The sequence below is a fragment of the Phoenix dactylifera genome, chromosome 4 (assembly GCF_051530095.1).
Source record: "Phoenix dactylifera cultivar Ajwa chromosome 4, Ajwa_hap1_PhDact_Kaust_v1.1, whole genome shotgun sequence".
Taxonomy (NCBI): domain Eukaryota; kingdom Viridiplantae; phylum Streptophyta; class Magnoliopsida; order Arecales; family Arecaceae; genus Phoenix; species Phoenix dactylifera.
Window position 1 is genome coordinate 50,258,813 of NC_143193.1, and position 16,126 is coordinate 50,274,938.

The 16,126-nt window shown below is 38.0% G+C and overlaps 2 protein-coding genes across 4 annotated transcripts; one reads left to right on the forward strand and one right to left on the reverse strand.

Moving 5' to 3' along the window:
- The first annotated feature begins 961 nt into the window (after positions 1 to 961).
- Positions 962 to 6,834, forward strand: LOC103720532 (3'(2'),5'-bisphosphate nucleotidase 1-like). The gene is made up of 8 exons (XM_039133525.2): positions 962 to 1,292; positions 2,677 to 2,752; positions 3,500 to 3,573; positions 3,660 to 3,862; positions 5,558 to 5,768; positions 5,854 to 5,952; positions 6,030 to 6,183; positions 6,330 to 6,834. The coding sequence occupies exons 1-8, from the start codon at positions 1,029 to 1,031 to the stop codon at positions 6,500 to 6,502; spliced, it is 1,254 nt and encodes a 417-aa protein (XP_038989453.2). The 5' UTR covers positions 962 to 1,028; the 3' UTR covers positions 6,503 to 6,834.
- Positions 6,835 to 7,872: 1,038 nt separating this feature from the next.
- On the reverse strand, positions 7,873 to 15,743 carry LOC103720523 (thiamine diphosphate-binding fold (THDP-binding) superfamily protein). 3 transcript variants are annotated; one of them, XM_089930259.1, is made up of 10 exons: positions 15,725 to 15,743; positions 13,165 to 13,229; positions 9,862 to 9,999; positions 9,482 to 9,664; positions 9,224 to 9,381; positions 9,034 to 9,133; positions 8,831 to 8,942; positions 8,597 to 8,736; positions 8,329 to 8,514; positions 7,873 to 8,226 (listed from the first exon to the last, which is right to left on the reverse strand). In XM_089930259.1, exons 3-10 carry the CDS (start codon positions 9,994 to 9,996, stop codon positions 8,059 to 8,061), a joined length of 1,182 nt encoding a protein of 393 aa, XP_089786385.1. In that variant the 5' UTR covers positions 9,997 to 9,999; positions 13,165 to 13,229; positions 15,725 to 15,743; the 3' UTR covers positions 7,873 to 8,058. The 3 variants fall into 3 exon arrangements, with proteins under 3 accessions (XP_089786385.1, XP_026665586.1, XP_008808490.1); XM_026809785.3 differs by lacking the exon at positions 15,725 to 15,743 and adding an exon at positions 13,536 to 13,674 and having other exon boundaries at positions 13,165 to 13,432; XM_008810268.6 differs by lacking the exons at positions 13,165 to 13,229; positions 15,725 to 15,743 and adding an exon at positions 11,591 to 11,947.
- Between the last annotated feature and the right edge of the window lie 383 nt (positions 15,744 to 16,126).

Sequence of the window (16,126 nt, forward strand, 5' to 3'; positions counted from 1 at the left end):
GCTTGATATCGTGAAGGGGCTAATCACCATCCTGGATAAAAATTTGGACTTCCTTTTCTAGGCTTATTTGAGAAGTTTCTATAGGATCCAACAGAATCATTCCAATAGAGAGCACCATTGTGGAGGAGGGAGCAATGGGAAAGGAAGAGTGTAGGGGTCGCAAGGCTCAATCTCTGCGGGAATTTTTTTTTAAGAAAAATATCTACACCATCCCTCCCACCCTCATGCTCTCTTCCAAATGTCCTTTAAACTAATCCTATTGTTCACAATCCATGCGTTAATCAATTAGACATATACAACATTACTCAAAACATAAGCTATAGTGATGGGCAGATGAACTCTCCAAGCTAGAAAGTATCTGAACGCAAGATAACAAAATCAATATCCTTACTAAGTTAAGATTGAACTGGAGATAGGTGATCAACAAACATGCCTCTCTAATTCAAAATGTTGCGAATTTCGTGGTAAATGCAGACTTCATCCTTCGAAATCCACAACCTAGACTTCACATTCTTCAATTTCGCTCACAACATCTTAATTAGCAGTTGTCGGAAAAAAAAAAAAAAAAGGTTAATCATGCTAAAGGTTTTAAATTTTTTAAAATTTTTATTTTTATTTTAAACTTTAATTTAGTACTACCATGTTACCGAATTTTTAAACTTTTACGATTGATACTCTGGATATAACTTCTGTATGATGACCGTGACGAAAATGGTTTATACTATTATGTGCTGTACTAAATTGAAATTAAAAATAGAAGATTCCCACAGGTCTAAAATTTTGACATAGTTAATTCTAAAAGTTTTTGCTACATTAGCAACTGCTTTTTGACCGTACATGATATTAAGTAATAATTAGGATATCCATTGTAAAATTTTGAAAATTTGACTGCATCGTATTAAAATTCAGAAAAAAAAACAAGAAATTTGAATAAGTTCAGATTTTTTTTTTCTTTTCCGACGAGCCATAACTGCGGCAATCGTTGTGGCCCGTGGCAAAATTAAGGCTCTCAAACCAACCACCGACCGATGGCATCAAGGGCGGCTCTATTATCGACAAAAAATCCCTCTTGTCCTCGCCTCTCCGCCTTCTCCTCTTCGCTCCCGAAACCCCCACATCGCCTCCTCTTCTTCCCTTCTCCTCCTCCTTGTCGTCTTCGTCGCCTCTTCTTTCCTTTTCTCTCCTACAACCTCCATCGATCTCCTGCGGCTTCCATGGCCTCCGCCGCCTCCTACGAGAAGGAGCTCGCCGCCGCCAAGAAGGCCGCCTCTGTCGCCGCTCGCCTCTGCCAGGTACTGTGGCCAACCTTTATTTCTATATTTAGGCTTGGATTCGTTGCCGATGGGATTTTTCTGGTCCTTTTTTGTTGATGATTTGGAGAGGAGTGCTGTGGGAAAGCTCTTGTTTTGATTCTAGGATCAAGATCTGGAATACAAATGTGCATTTTCCCCCTTATCTTTCAGTTGCTCTTGTTTGGGCTGTTTGATCCGTTAAACTCAGAATTTTTTCTGAAATGGCATATGGTTTATGTTGATTTGTTCTTTAACTTGTCTTCTGTGACTTTTCTGTGGTGCCATTTTTATTGATCTATCTTTCGTGATTTATGCCTAATTTTAGACACTGTAACTGAACTTTTGAAAGTAACTGGGTGCCTTTAGGTATAGCAAGACTGCTCTTTGAGAATTTTTAATACCTTGTTTCCTTCGATTACTGACTGAGAGGAAGTTATGGTGTCAAGAGGTGCAGCGGCACCTTCAATTCACAATGTGAACTTTGATGGGGATGATGCCCCTCTTCTTTTTGACCCGATTAGAGCTTGACTACTAAAGCATGTAAATGACGCTCATGAAATTCTTTGTAGTTTTTTTTTAAGAAAATTTAAATGCAAACTTAGAGATCATTTGATTTAGTTAGCTATAGAGTTGAAATGTTACTTTATTTTTTTTTAGCAAAGGAAGAGTTATAGATCTTCCTCTACCGATCACCACTTAGTTCACTGGGGATTGTTGAAGTCAGTTACCGGCTGAGTGCAGCCAGCGCCTGACTGACACCACCGACCCCACTGCATACGGTACCAATCCCGGACTTTCACATCCCAGGTGAACTGAAGTGATCATTAGCAGATGATTGGTAGGAGTACTCTTTGCCAAACTGGAGTACAGGATAACTTCATTGAAATTGTAAGTATCGAAAACCAGTGTCGAACAACTTTTGCATACAGAATATGCTAAGTTTTTGGTTTACTAATTAAAGCAGGAATTGAAGATTGATGGAATGCTGTTTCACCCAATCATGTTTTGTTTGTATGCTTGCATCTGATTGCATAACAGTACAATTTATAATTCAGATCATTTGAAATTGCGGTAGATCTCAGAGATTAAGATGAACAAAGCTGTTTCAGAATAACTGTTTTTAAAATGGGATGACCTCTAATTCCTTTTCCTTAGCTGCTTCTTTTGGTTATAATTTTCCTGAATACATGCTGAAGGCTTGCTATAATTATAGTATTTAGTTTTGTGCCAGTCAAGAGAGGGATGGATACTTTATGCATGAAAGGAATCCATTTAATGTTTATTCTTGGTTAATACATGTAAACATGTGTCCTTTTCTTTTTTTTTACCCCCCCTCTCCCCTCACAGTCAAAATTATTAATGTTTCTTTTTGTTTCTTTTCCAGACAGTACAAAAGGCACTTGTGCAATCAGATGTCCAATCAAAATCTGATAAGAGTCCTGTTACAGTAGCAGATTATGGTACACTTCCACACTTTTATAATTTCTTTTGCTTATGCTTCATAGCTGACACTTCATAATCTATGTGTTGTTTCTGATTAATGATCTTCAATATGCTTAGTTTGGTAAGGTTTACTTTCATATGAAGTCAAATAGTAGGACAGTTGTTCTACATTCATAGATCATTTACAAGTTGGACAAACTTAGTTCAGCTGATTTGCTGCATTTGAAACTTCCAAGAATATGGTTCTCTCTTTTTAATTAAACAAAACGACAAAGATTTAAGCGTGTCTAACAAAGAAATTCTAGATATATAGCATTGATGTAGTACATTCTAATATTATAGAGAGATGTCTGGAGAATGCTAACTGGGAATCTGTGATGGATTCATATTTGTTACTCATAAAGTAAGCTATCAATTCTTAGTAAAGTCAGTAAACAATAGGATGAAGTTGGTTTTGTAAAAATATGTCAGAATTAAGAGATTAGAGAACCTATTGTGCCCTGTAATGATCATATGATAATAATCCAACTCACAGCCTCTACGTTTCTCCTTTCCCTTTCTTTTGTTTCTTCTCTTTTGTCACGTGTCTTGTATTTTTCGCGATATTGTAGAAATATGTATGCCCACTAGGCAGATGAGCTGGGAACCGGAGGATGAAGAGAGGAAGGGGGTGATGTTTAGCTTTAATACTTTTATAGCTTCTTAACACATGAAATGTTCAGCTTACTACAATTATCTAGCAATATACTTCTCTTAATTTGCAGGTTCACAAGCACTAGTCAGCCTTGTTTTGAAGACAGAACTTCCCTCTGAATCCTTTTCTTTAGTGGCTGAGGAGGTGCATGAACTTGACTTTAGATTCCAAAGTTTGTCATGAATTAATTATGAAAATTACCTGAGAGGTATAATGACATACTCGTGTAGGATTCAGGCGATCTACGTAAGGATGGTGCTCAAGAAACACTAAGACGCATTACTGAGCTTGTTAACAACACTCTTTCTATTGATGGTACATATAATATTACTTTATCTGAGGAAGATGTGCTTGTTGCCATTGATAGTGGCAAATCTGAAGGAGGCCCTAATGGCAGACATTGGGTTTTGGACCCTATAGATGGCACTAAAGGGTGAGCATGGTAATTTAAGCTTGAAATTTAGGATTCTAATTATATATAGCATTTGACTATGTAAGTAGGATGCAATGTTTTTTTCCTTTTTTGAGTTCATGTATTGATTGATAAGTATTAATATAATCCCTCTGTAAAAATTAATATAAAGTTGATTGGCTGCCATGAATAACTAAAACTATGGTGACATTATTTTGAAATTAAGAATATGACTTTAATTAACATTCAAATATTTGCATGTCCATCTTTTATGTTTATGATTGCTCTGTTGTGGGTTGAGTTTAGATCTGGTTCTGTGCATACATCTATTTATGGTTGTTCCATATATTGCTACACAACAAGGATTTTTTTATGTTCTCTTTCTCCTTTGGCTTTACGATTTGTTGGTTTTTGACTGAGCACATATTGGATGCATTCATGTTTATATTTGTGGATCAGTAATCTACACATTGGCACATGCATTATCATGATCTCTATATATTAGGTGAAATTGATGAATACAGGTTCAAATAACTGCATGCTATATTCATTTGATTGTTTATTTTTGCTGACACTGATATATGCACTCCTAAGGGGGCTAGTAGCAGTTTAACATGCATGGGTTCTATGCTTCTTCTGTAAAGCTGTTGGAGTACTCCTTTTATATATATATATGTGTGTGTGTGTGTGTCTATCCTTAGCTTCAGCATTATTCTGCATTGGGATTGGTTAATTGTTAAAATGTGATTCCATGATTAATATCATTTTTTATAGATTAAGAAGAAAATATATTTAAGAGAGGAATTGTGAATAGTATGAGAAAATATTTCCATACGAGATTGAGTGTAAGTTGATTCACCTGATCCTTTTCCCCTCTGACCCCACTGGCTAATGTGAAGACTTGATAGATCACCTCCTCTCTCCCCCTCCCTCCCTCTCTCTCTCTCTCTCTCTCTCTCATATCCAAAATCAAGCAGCAATGGTAAAAAGTTAAAGACCAAATCTATCCCACAAGGAAAGAAGGATATAAATATGATATACTGCAGAAATTGTCATTGAGATATGATATGTTTTAGTGAGAACCTAATCTAATGGGAATGAAATTGTCATTGACAATGATTACTTTTTAAAACTCAAGTGAAACCAATTATCCAGGCTCCAATTAATTTTGTAAATATAGCAGCATACTGAGTTTTACCGTATTATCATTTAATCTGACTGATACTATGTTCTCTTTGTTTTTGAAACAAACATCATTCCAAGTACCATAAGAACACCTACACATACAACAAACAGCAATGTTGAATGATTACCAGAAATGCTGGCGGACTGACTTGAGAGATGCTAGGAAATTGCTAAGAAAAATATGCTGATAGGATCAAACAATAATGGAATAGGTGTATGTAGGTGAGAAAGTTCTGGTACGTTATAAGTTCTACAACAATTTATTCCCGAGCCACAAAACATGGTACTAACCCAAGCTGTAAATGCTGTTGAAACATGTTCATTAGGCGTACTGTCCAAATGCAAAATTCTATGCCAGTTGCTGTTAGTATCTCTCTGTTCAATAAAACAGTGAATGAAGGGCCACCTTAATACTTGTCAGAGTTGACTGCTATTTACTTTTCTGCATCTTGGATATATAGGATGACTTGGAATTTTCACTTCTAGTTCTTTCATGCCAACACACCTTCACATACATGAATTTTGATTCAGGTTCCTCAGAGGAGATCAGTATGCAATTGCTTTGGCACTGCTTGATGGAGGAAGAGTAGTGTTGGGTGTCTTGGCATGTCCAAATCTTCCTCTAACTTCAATTGCAATTCCAGATGAACACTCTTTGCAAAAGCAAGTTGGTTGTCTTTTTTCTGCTAAAATTGGTGATGGTGCTTTCATGCAGTCACTGAATGGCTCTTCACCAACAAAGGTTAATGTTCTTTATTGCCTTCGTTTTTTATTTAACTTGCTGCAAACATTTTATCACCGTATGACTTTTATTGACTTCCCTTCAGATACATGTGAGTGCCATTGAAAATTCAGAGGATGCATCATTCTTTGAATCATTTGAAGCAGCACATTCCATGCATGATTTATCTAGTGTAATAGCAGAGGTATTACATACTAGTACTCTTTCCTAACTACAAATTCTTAGAGATCAAGTATAATTTCATTATGATGTTGCTTTTAGAAACTTGGTGTCCGAGCACCACCAGTTAGAATTGATAGCCAGGCAAAATATGGTGCTCTAGCCCGAGGAGATGGTGCCATATATTTACGTTTCCCACATGAAGGCTATCGTGAGAAGATATGGGACCATGCAGCTGGTTATATTGTCGTCATGGGTACAAACCATCAAACCTTTTATTCGCATGCTTTTTCAACTTAAATGGAGTTCTGGTGGCTTGCTTATGCTGCAGAATTGTAGATACTTGAAAACGAATTATTCAATATCTCTTCAGATCTGACACTGTTTCCTAATGGTTTACAGAAGCTGGTGGTGTGGCGACTGATGCAGCAGGAAATAATTTGGATTTTTCCAAGGGGAGGTACCTTGATCTCGATACAGGCATCATCGTCACAAATAAGAAGCTAATGCCAGCACTGCTCAAAGCAGTACAAGATGCTGTGAAAGAGAAATCTCAATCTGCTTCCCTCTTGTAGCCAATATATGTAGCTACATCTGGCTGTTATGTCTGCCACTTCATGCCTCTAATTGCTTTCTGAAATTTGGATTGAATTCTTCCTGGTATGGCGATAAATTACGCTGATATCTCCGGCACCGGCAATAATTTCATTTCAGCGGAAGTTGAATTTGCCTACTGTTTGTTTGTAACTTGAGAGTTGAAAACTGCTCTTAAATGTATTTTCTACTTTCAGGATGCGAAGCATTACTATCCTTAGTTGAAGAAGCTTTCTGGCATGTATTATCGCATCACTGAATCGGAGATTACATCGCATGGGTGAAATTCTATTCCATCAATTAGCTGTAAAAACATTAGAACCACTACCTTGATCTCTGCACACTTGTTAAATTCTTGATTCAATTTTTTTTCTCTGATCTAACCGAGCATGCCAACTCGAAGTGAATGGTGGGTTAGGTTATCGTGTATTAGTTTCTTATCATCAAATAACCATAGCTAGTTTGGCAAGCCACGAATAGGTAATGAATATCTTCAGAAGCACCACGATGCACACAGATCGCCCACCAGAAACATTGTTAGTATGTTGATCTAAAGAAGTTGCTCAGCTCGGGGAAGTGGTTGCTTCCTGATGGTGGGTTTTTTCTTCCTGTCTTTCTTTATTTCTTTCTCTTTTTTTTTTTTTTGTGCTAGTACAAAGGGGGTAGGGGGGAGGAAGGGACAAGCCCACTCCCGTATAGCAGCCCCCACTGGGCTTCCGCCCCGCCAGGAGAATGTTCGATGCGGGCAGAAATGGCCGTGTGTTGGGCACCCTGACCGGTTTTACGCATACCCTCTCCACCCGTGGGCCCGGCTCAGCTACTCTTCTGAGCTCTGGCTCGAGTCCCACGTGTGAGTACGTCACACCCAGCACCACCCCGGCTACTAGCGGTTCAAGAGCGGTCCTACATCACAAGTCCAAGCAGTGGCCAAAGTAGTGAGCTCCGGTCCACAATTTAATCGTCGCCGCTGCGATTCAAACTTGAGACCTTGTGGACCATGAGCAGAATGCATACCATCAAAAAGCCACCATGGATTGTTTGTGAGTCATCGTATCACAGGCCTTGCACTAATGGCCTCAAGGACCAGAAACCGGGTACATCAATTGTTACATCAAGCTAAAAGGCGATAGGCACTCATTACTTGAAAGAAAAAGGGCCTTGAAGGAATCGGTGAGGTAAAAAAAGATATTGGTGGAAAAAATGACACCATCTCCCTGCCCAAAACCAGGGGAGGGAAGAAGTGTGAGGGCTTGGGAAGAACCCAGCATGAGTTATCTAATTACCTCGACCAATCATCCCCATAAGTAACAGGGAAAAATTAAGGACTGGGAGGGTTGCAGCACCATTTCAATGCATTAAGAACATGGACTTCTTATTTATGCTTCCATGCAATCCCCTCCTCAGATGCAGAAGTTTGGTTCCTCAATGTCACTCAAGCTAAATGCAGGGCTTGGTTATTACAATTTTCATGAAAAAGGTATAATGATGCAATTCATAATTGTAACAGGCGGAGTTTGTCAGCTGAACGGCAACTTGTCTAAACAGGCACTTCAGGTGGGTAGTCTCCAGGGTGCTGCTTGATCAATTCTGTAAGCAACCTTTCTTGCTCACGAAGGTTGGAAGGAACTTGATCATAAACATCTGTGAATAGCTCAGCAAGAGGTGGTTTATCCATTCTTTCTGCAACCTGAACCGCATGCAATAGCTGCACAAAAGTTGCATTTGTTGAAGATATCACAAAATACTAATAGGCCTAGAAAATGAGGTGCCCAAAATGCCTTTGGGCATTAACTTGTCAAAAACCTACCTCCTTCCTGACATTGCTTCTAAGTTCAGATTCAGCATCATCACACCACCAGCCATTTCTTTCAATCCATTTTCGATACCTGGAGACAGGATCTCGTGCTGTTCTCCAGTGTTCGATCTCATCGACAGGTCGGTACTTGGTGGAGTCATCTGATGTGGAGTGATGTCCCACTCTATACGTAAGTGCCTAGGCATTTCAAATGAGCAGAATGGCAAGGTTAACTTATATTGTTACTTCACATGATAGCTTAGATAACAAAAATCTGCACCTCAACTAAAATAGGCCTGCTTTCCCTTATGGCCATCTCACGGGCTGCATGGACTGCACTATAAACAGCAAGAGCATCATTCCCATCTACACGGATACTCCGAATACCATATGCTTGACCACGAATCACAGCACCATCACCTGCAGTCCAATGAAGAAGAGGGAACAAAAGCTCTGTAATTCTACGTGGAACTCCACTAAGTGCAAAGCAAGTTCAAAATGAAAGCTTCAGTACTTCGAAACTGTTCTGCTGTAGGAGTACTGATGGCCCAACCATTGTTACGGCAGAAGAAGATGACTGGGACCTCCATTACAGCAGCAAAATTTAATGCAGCATGGAAATCTCCCTGCCACATTAGATGCAATCAAAAAAATCAAACCATAGCATAAGGAGGTATCAATGATTGAAGCTAAAGTGAGAACAAGTTGCTTATAGACCTCGCTAGTGCCACCATCTCCAAAATAAGTGACAGCACAAGCATGTTTCTTGTCCATCTTAAGGGAATAAGCAGCTCCAACAGCATGAGGTACCTGCGTACTGAGAAAAAATAGACGTCAGCGGGGAATAAAAATACTGATGTCATTTGTTTACTGAATTTGTTAAAGTTGTCAGGAAATGGCTCCCTACGCTATTGGTGACGACACCGTGAAGTAATTCAGCCGGTTAGATCCATAATGTATTGGCATCTGTCGCCCTTTACCGTAATCTAACTTGTTGCCAAAGCACTGGTTTGCAAATTCTTGCAAGGTGAAGCCACGCCATAGAAGGACACCAGGTTCCCTGTACTAAATTAGGTGCAAATTTATCCATGGAGATCAGGTGGGAGAACAAAGCATAGACAGGAGCAATAGATGAATACAACTCTTTTTCCTTGTGCCTTTATACCTGTGGAAAGACAATATCATCGATCGTGAGGGCAGCAGCTGATGCAATATTTATGGCTTCTTCTCCGATCGTGGTAAGATAGAAGGAGATTCTTCCTTGCCTCTGAGCTTCATAGAATATAGTATCCATAATTTGTAGGGTGACCATGTCACTGTACATTTTCAGAGCAATTTCCTTGCTGACCTGATGAGCAAGATAAATATTTATTGGCAAGGATTTAATAATGGGTAAAGCGAAAGGAAAACAACTTTATCTTACAGACTTATCTTCTTGCAGAAAACTTAACTATTCTATATAAAGCTTAGGCCTTGTGAGAAGGAAGCTTAACTAAAGAATGCAGTAGATTTTAGAAACTGTTCATCTAATTTAAGAATGGCTACCTCTTGGAAACTGCTGCCAGAGATTGTCTTTCCATCATCATCAAGAATACGGTAGCAGCTGATTCGCTCTCCTGGAGACTCGGCTAGGAATCTAAGTTCAGGAACAAACATAACCTTTCCACCAGGAAAATCCATGACCTGTCATGATAACAATGGTAAAAAAAAATCATAAGTCATGCCTAGTCTTTAATTATACCATTTTCAGGATTATGTTAGAAAAGAATTCTAAAGGGTTTGAAGGGAGCCCCCCACCCCACAATAGGGCTTAAAGCAAATTGGATTATATCCGACCCTATCCGTTTTCGTATCTGATTCAGGTCGGATTTGGATACTATTTTTTTAGTCCGATCGGATCTGGATACGGATTCAGATAGTCAATTTAAAAATCTTCCAGATACAGATATAGATACGGATGCGGATACACCTAATTTTTCTAGATTTGGACCCAAATCCGGATATTCGTAAGTGAAAAACAAAAGTTTAAGTTAAATCAAAAGACCAGGTGATTAACCAAATCTAAACTAAAAGAAACCCAAATATCGGATGATCATCACTTAAGACAGTAACCTGAATACAGAATGCTTGATTCAAATAATTTTTTTTGAATTATCCTGCACTCTCGTTTATCGATTTCGTTAATCTTTTTTCTTCGTCGTCTTCAGGCAACTAGAGTTTCAAAGGTCCCATTTATTTTTTAGTTTTCATTTGATGATTGCAACCGATAACAGTTGCGAGATGCCTTAGAGTGGCCATAGATCCTGTCTACTTCGGTGACGAGCAACCTTGAGCGGGGTATCCTTTATAAAATTGTTGGTTTTTATTATTGATAAATAGTCGCTACAATTATATATTTTTTAAATTGAATCTTATCTTTATGATCATTCTTTATTACTAGTTTTCTTCGTTGAATTTTGTTCAAATTTGATTAATGTTTGAAAAAGTATCCGATCGTATTCGGATAAAAAATGTGGATATGTTTAATATCCGATTCGTATCCATATTTGTTTATAACAGATATAGATATGCTTAATATCCGATTTGTATCCGTATCCGTTAAGACAAATATGGAAATTAATTTTTATATCCGTTTAATATTCTTATCCATATCCGTATTCGTCGAAAAATATAGATATAAATATAAATATATCAATATCCAATCCATATTCGATCTGTTTTCAGCTCTACCCTACGATCAATTCAAAGGGAAGAAAAAATACTAAACAGGCACAAATAATGCAAGTCTCGTTGCTCAAAGATGTAGATAAATAAGATGCCATCAATTAAATTCCAACATAATTTATCATTTCACAGACTTCAAAAGTCCCACATATCTCTCTTTCTAAAAAGCTAGCAAACAGTCGGCTTATGTCAGCAAAAGTCTCGTTCCAGTTACAGTCTGATCTCATACTAATCTACCTTAAACAAAGGAAAATTTTCCGAAAAAACAAAGAAAAGAAGCACAATTTCAAATGTAGAAGCACAATTTCAAATATAGAAGCCAATGTGTCATCAAGGAAATTAGTATCATCAAACTCGTGTTTAGAGAGACAGCAGGGGATACGATAATCCACTCAACTATAGAAAAACAAAGAAGACTTCCTCTTAACCAAAATCACGGCAGAATCTCTCATGGATTCTCCGTACCTTCTATTCCTTCCCAAACTAAACTAATCAACTGAATCGAAAACAGAGTCTTTAAACATAAAAATAAAAAAAGAAAAAAAAAAACCTGATAGCAGCGGTGATCATCCACAGCCGCCGCACTCTCGGCCTTGATCGATGCGAAACGACGATCCAAGCAACCATTTATCGGATTGCTCGAAAACCCACCAACCAGTTCCAAAGGCAGCGGATTCCAGAGTTGGAGAGACGAAACCAAAGAAGCCATCTTCTGCCCAAGATGATGGGCTAATCTTGATCTCGCGAGCGACAAAGCCATTGTGAAGTGTGTAAGAGAGAAGAGACCAAGGAGGCGAGGGAGAAACGAGGAGAGGATGGCTTCTGGCTTTGGCGCTGTTCTTTGATTGCTTTCGTTTGGTGGCCGATAGTTACATATCGACGAGTGATAGACATGCGGGAGAAAGGAAGGGACTTCGCGTACGTAAGGATAGAGATGGACATAAATAACATTAAAAAAATCGCTCGTACGATTCTGATAGAGCTCCACGCCAGAAGTGGGTGTCACTAAAAGCTTGTAGGTGGAAACTTCAGCACGTGTGCCATTGGTATTTTTTTGTTCGTTTTCAAGATGAAGTTTAAAACTTTAAAACAAAGAAAATTTAGGAAAATTTTTAATAGCATCTTAGCTGCATCATCCTTCAGAGTCCGAATAATTTTTCCATGCCGGAAAAACGTCTCACTGCCTATCTGACTTTTCTGTTAAAAATTGATCAAAAATTTAATATTTTAGTCATAAAATATCGCCCGAGATCTCTGGAAAAAAAAAATCCTTTCTTTTTACTAGAATAGAAGCCGAGATAAACCTTGGGTACCTCTGATTTAAAAACCGAAATGAAGTAAAAGAAAAACTTAATGTAACAACTAACAGAGCTCACGGATTCTAAGGTAAGATGGATCCTCTCTATCCTAGGCTGTCATACAGAAGAGTACCCAGTGTTAACAGGCACACTGCAGGTAGTTCACATGGAACTCCACACGCATTCCGATCATTAAAAAAAAAGAGAGAGGAAAACGCCAAGAATGGCCTGGAACAAACGACATTCAGCAAAGATTTCTCAGAGCTTGCATGTTTCTTGCGTTTTCGTGAGTCATCCTGGTTTTCTGTATCAGCTGATTCATACCGATAGGGAATCAATCTCTCTGCCTATCGAGAATGGGTGTCAAGAACCAAAATTGGTATTGGAAATCTTGGTTCTGGTATTTCTTAAACTACTAAAATATAAGAACGTACCTAATCACATATTGATTAAAATCCATCACGAGTCACAACTAAAAAGAGGTATGAAATCAAGCAAAGCATGCTACTAATTGCAAAAGATGAGATGAATGCAAAGCATTCGAGAAAGCAAGCAACTGCTTAAAGCTGTTCTCATATCAACTATTTAATTCAAACATAAGAATTATCTTAAACTTGATTCCAAATTTGGGTATCCTCTCAAATAAAAAAAAAAAAAAGAGGGAATCTACACCCGATCCGGATTCGGATGGCTTCAACATATCAAAGTGTTTGCGTATGCGTATGCAAGGAAAATAAACAACAATTCCTTTCAACTAAAAGCAAAAAGAATCTTCAGCAAATGCGATACCCAAAAGAATCAATAGGAGGAAGTCAAGGAGTTCTACCTGATTACTGCCATCAGTCACCACCGGCACACTCTCTTGAGCTTTCGCCGACCTGAAACGCCGAGCTGCATAAAGATCCATTGGATTCCTCAGAAACTTCGAAGCGTATCTATCATCGCTGCTATCCAGGGAAGGAGGAATCCATGGGTGCAGAGATGAAGCCCAAGAGCTCAGTTTCAGAGCATCCAAAGAACCAATCCTTTGTCCAAGATGATGGGCTAACCTCGACCTCAGGAACCAGATAGCCATTGTGGCTACGAGAACTCACCTATAGAGAAACGAAAGAGGAGGTGTGTGAGAGAGAGAGGCTTGGTAGGAGAGAAGGATACTTCAGTGCTGTTCTTTTTTAGAAACTGACAGGAGGAACCTACCGTGTTCCGAATTCCATCGGAGACACGGGAAGACCGGCGTCGGCTTCTGATAGCGATACCACGTCATGGCTAATCTTAAATGGGAAGTAGTGGATTGGAAGCCTACGGTCGGGATCCTGCGCAGATCCAACGACATCCGACCATTTGATGCTGGAAAAAAAATGGACGCTGGAGGCATCTCCTGGGGTTTGGAGGACAAGCGTTTGATGGTCAGAAAAGACAGGATTACATTGGTGTTGGAAGCGAAAAGGACACGGCGTTTCTGGAGGATTGCATTTGGGATTGCGATTAGAACCAATCCAGATTCCGGAGTATGAAGTGATAAGACATGGGTGGGCCGAAACGTTTAGCCTTTTTTAATGAAGCGTAGCCTTTTGTGCTTGCCACCAAAAGATTCGACATTGCCTTGTTCAATAATTCGGCACTAATTGGTAACAGCATATAATTCTTCGCATATACGGAAAATTCCAAACTTTGATTTTTAGCATCTTGAACCATTAATCTTGGACCATTTATGGACATGGTGTAGTTTTAACAATAGTAACGGCCCTTAATCTGAAAAAAAAACAAACAATAAACACTGTAGTGTGTATTACTAGCTGGTATTTGTTTAGCAGCTGTTATCTTGGCTCTTATTCCTTTATAATGATGGAATATATACCGTCATTTAGCTTTCATGCTGATTACTGAATAAACTCGTACTTTTTGAATTCAAATTTGCACTAGCTGGAAATTTAATCAACATTTAAAGAATGATTATATATTCAGTCGATAGTGACTTGGACAACTTTTTCACTATAATAAGAAATAGCGGTCATTCTGGTAAAACTCCTGACAAACTCAATTCCGTGTAGTTCTGAGAAATAGCAGTCAACTAGCATATCATCAGGGCGATACACAGAATATCATTTTTTCCCCTTTCTCCAAGTATTCTTGAAATACAAAATTCCAATAAAAAAGAAAGCTTCAATAGACTAATTTTTCAGAAACTTCCATCCTACATATTGATGTTATAAGACCAATATTATTGGGAATAGAGTACTTTAAAGCCTTCTTGAAGAAACTCTCATTATTAATACTCGCTGGCACATCAATACCAATGTCATTTATATCTGTTGCTTCTTAAGCAATAAATTTTAAAATACATATATAAAATATCAATTTATAAATAAATTAATATTTTATATTAAATTTTAATTTATTCTAATCTAATTTTATTAGAATAATATGTTATTCTTATTAATTTTATTATAATTATCATATTATTATATAAGGTATATACTTATTTATTTTTATTTATTTTTATTATTATATTATTATAATGATGATCGAGCATATTAAAACCCTTGTTCATGCAAGGGATGAATTGTTCATACAAGGGATGAAGAGCTCTGCACAAGCTAAACCTCCACTATATATATATATATATATATATATATATATATATATATATATATATATATATATATATATATATATATATAAAATAGATGCATATATAATAGATATAACCATTCTGGCAGCCTTAACAGTTCACCAAAGGTTTACCATAACAAGATGAGCACGCCATTGAAACTCGATGCTCTGCAAGAGCAATTCATGAAAGAAGAAAACAGAAGCTATATCTATTCTCATTCTACCAGTCAAAACCTTTTCTTCCACGTAACTACCATCAGGTTGTCATGGCAAAATTGCCGATGGCTGAACCAGTTCAGACTTCAGACCAGCTATCAAATTTACAAAATCCTTAACCATCTTATGTAATCAAGGTGCTTAGTTTTAGTATATTGTAGCTAACCTATTAGTAGCGCTAAAGTTTCATGGAAGAAACAGGAAAAAACATGGTAAAGAAAACTAAGAAATATTTTTTTACTTCATAAACTATAATTATCAAGGTCAGGCCAAAGTAACAGGCATTTATTCAGGTTGATGTCATATGTAACCCAGACTCCTCAATTTCTCCACCAGTTTCCTCTCTGCAGTTGCCTGGATCACTAGTATCGCTCATCAAAGAAGTGCTTATACGTACAGTTATCTATAGTCAACGAACGCATACATTAGGACAGACGCATTCAGCAATTGTCATCACCCCAATAAAAGTAAGAGAAAAGGTGAAATCTCCAAATATTACAAAAAGTGGATGCTCAAGTGCCTATGTATTGTTGTGAGAGAACGGGATCAAAGATTACCTCAAGCATGGGGCTGTCCGTTGGTATATTGCATGCCAGAACTATGCTAAGATCAGTCCTCGGTACTGGCAGAAAGCATCAAATCATCAGTCACCATGTCAACAAAAGAACATCTAAAGCAACATTATATAGCTGTAATTATACTTAAATGATGAGCAATGCCGGACCCAGTGTTGTCAGAACTGCCCCCAATCAAAGAACACCCACTTCATTGTTCTGCCAAATCTCATTTATCAGAATAAACGCCGGATATTTGAAGAGAAAACAACTACAATAGTATCATAAGAGTACGTAGCTGACGGTCTAGCAGTTGCAGCAGCATATAAATGCCGAAACCTTGCGGAGTTGCATCCAATCCATATATAGATCTGCACCACTTATGCAAGGTGACAAGATTTTTAG

Coding starts and splice junctions, on each gene's coding strand:
- LOC103720532 (XM_039133525.2), top strand. CDS start 1,029: ATGGCATCAAGGGCGGCTCTATTATCGACAAAAAATCCCTCTTGTCCT. Junction 1,293..2,676: donor TCGCCGCTCGCCTCTGCCAG/GTACTGTGGCCA, acceptor TTTCTTTTCCAG/ACAGTACAAAAGGCACTTGT. Junction 2,753..3,499: donor TGTTACAGTAGCAGATTATG/GTACACTTCCAC, acceptor CTTAATTTGCAG/GTTCACAAGCACTAGTCAGC.
- LOC103720523 (XM_026809785.3), bottom strand. CDS start 13,413: ATGGCTATCTGGTTCCTGAGGTCGAGGTTAGCCCATCATCTTGGACAA. Junction 9,665..9,861: donor CTGGCAGCAGTTTCCAAGAG/GTAGCCATTCTT, acceptor CTTGCTCATCAG/GTCAGCAAGGAAATTGCTCT. Junction 8,943..9,033: donor GAGATGGTGGCACTAGCGAG/GTCTATAAGCAA, acceptor CTAATGTGGCAG/GGAGATTTCCATGCTGCATT.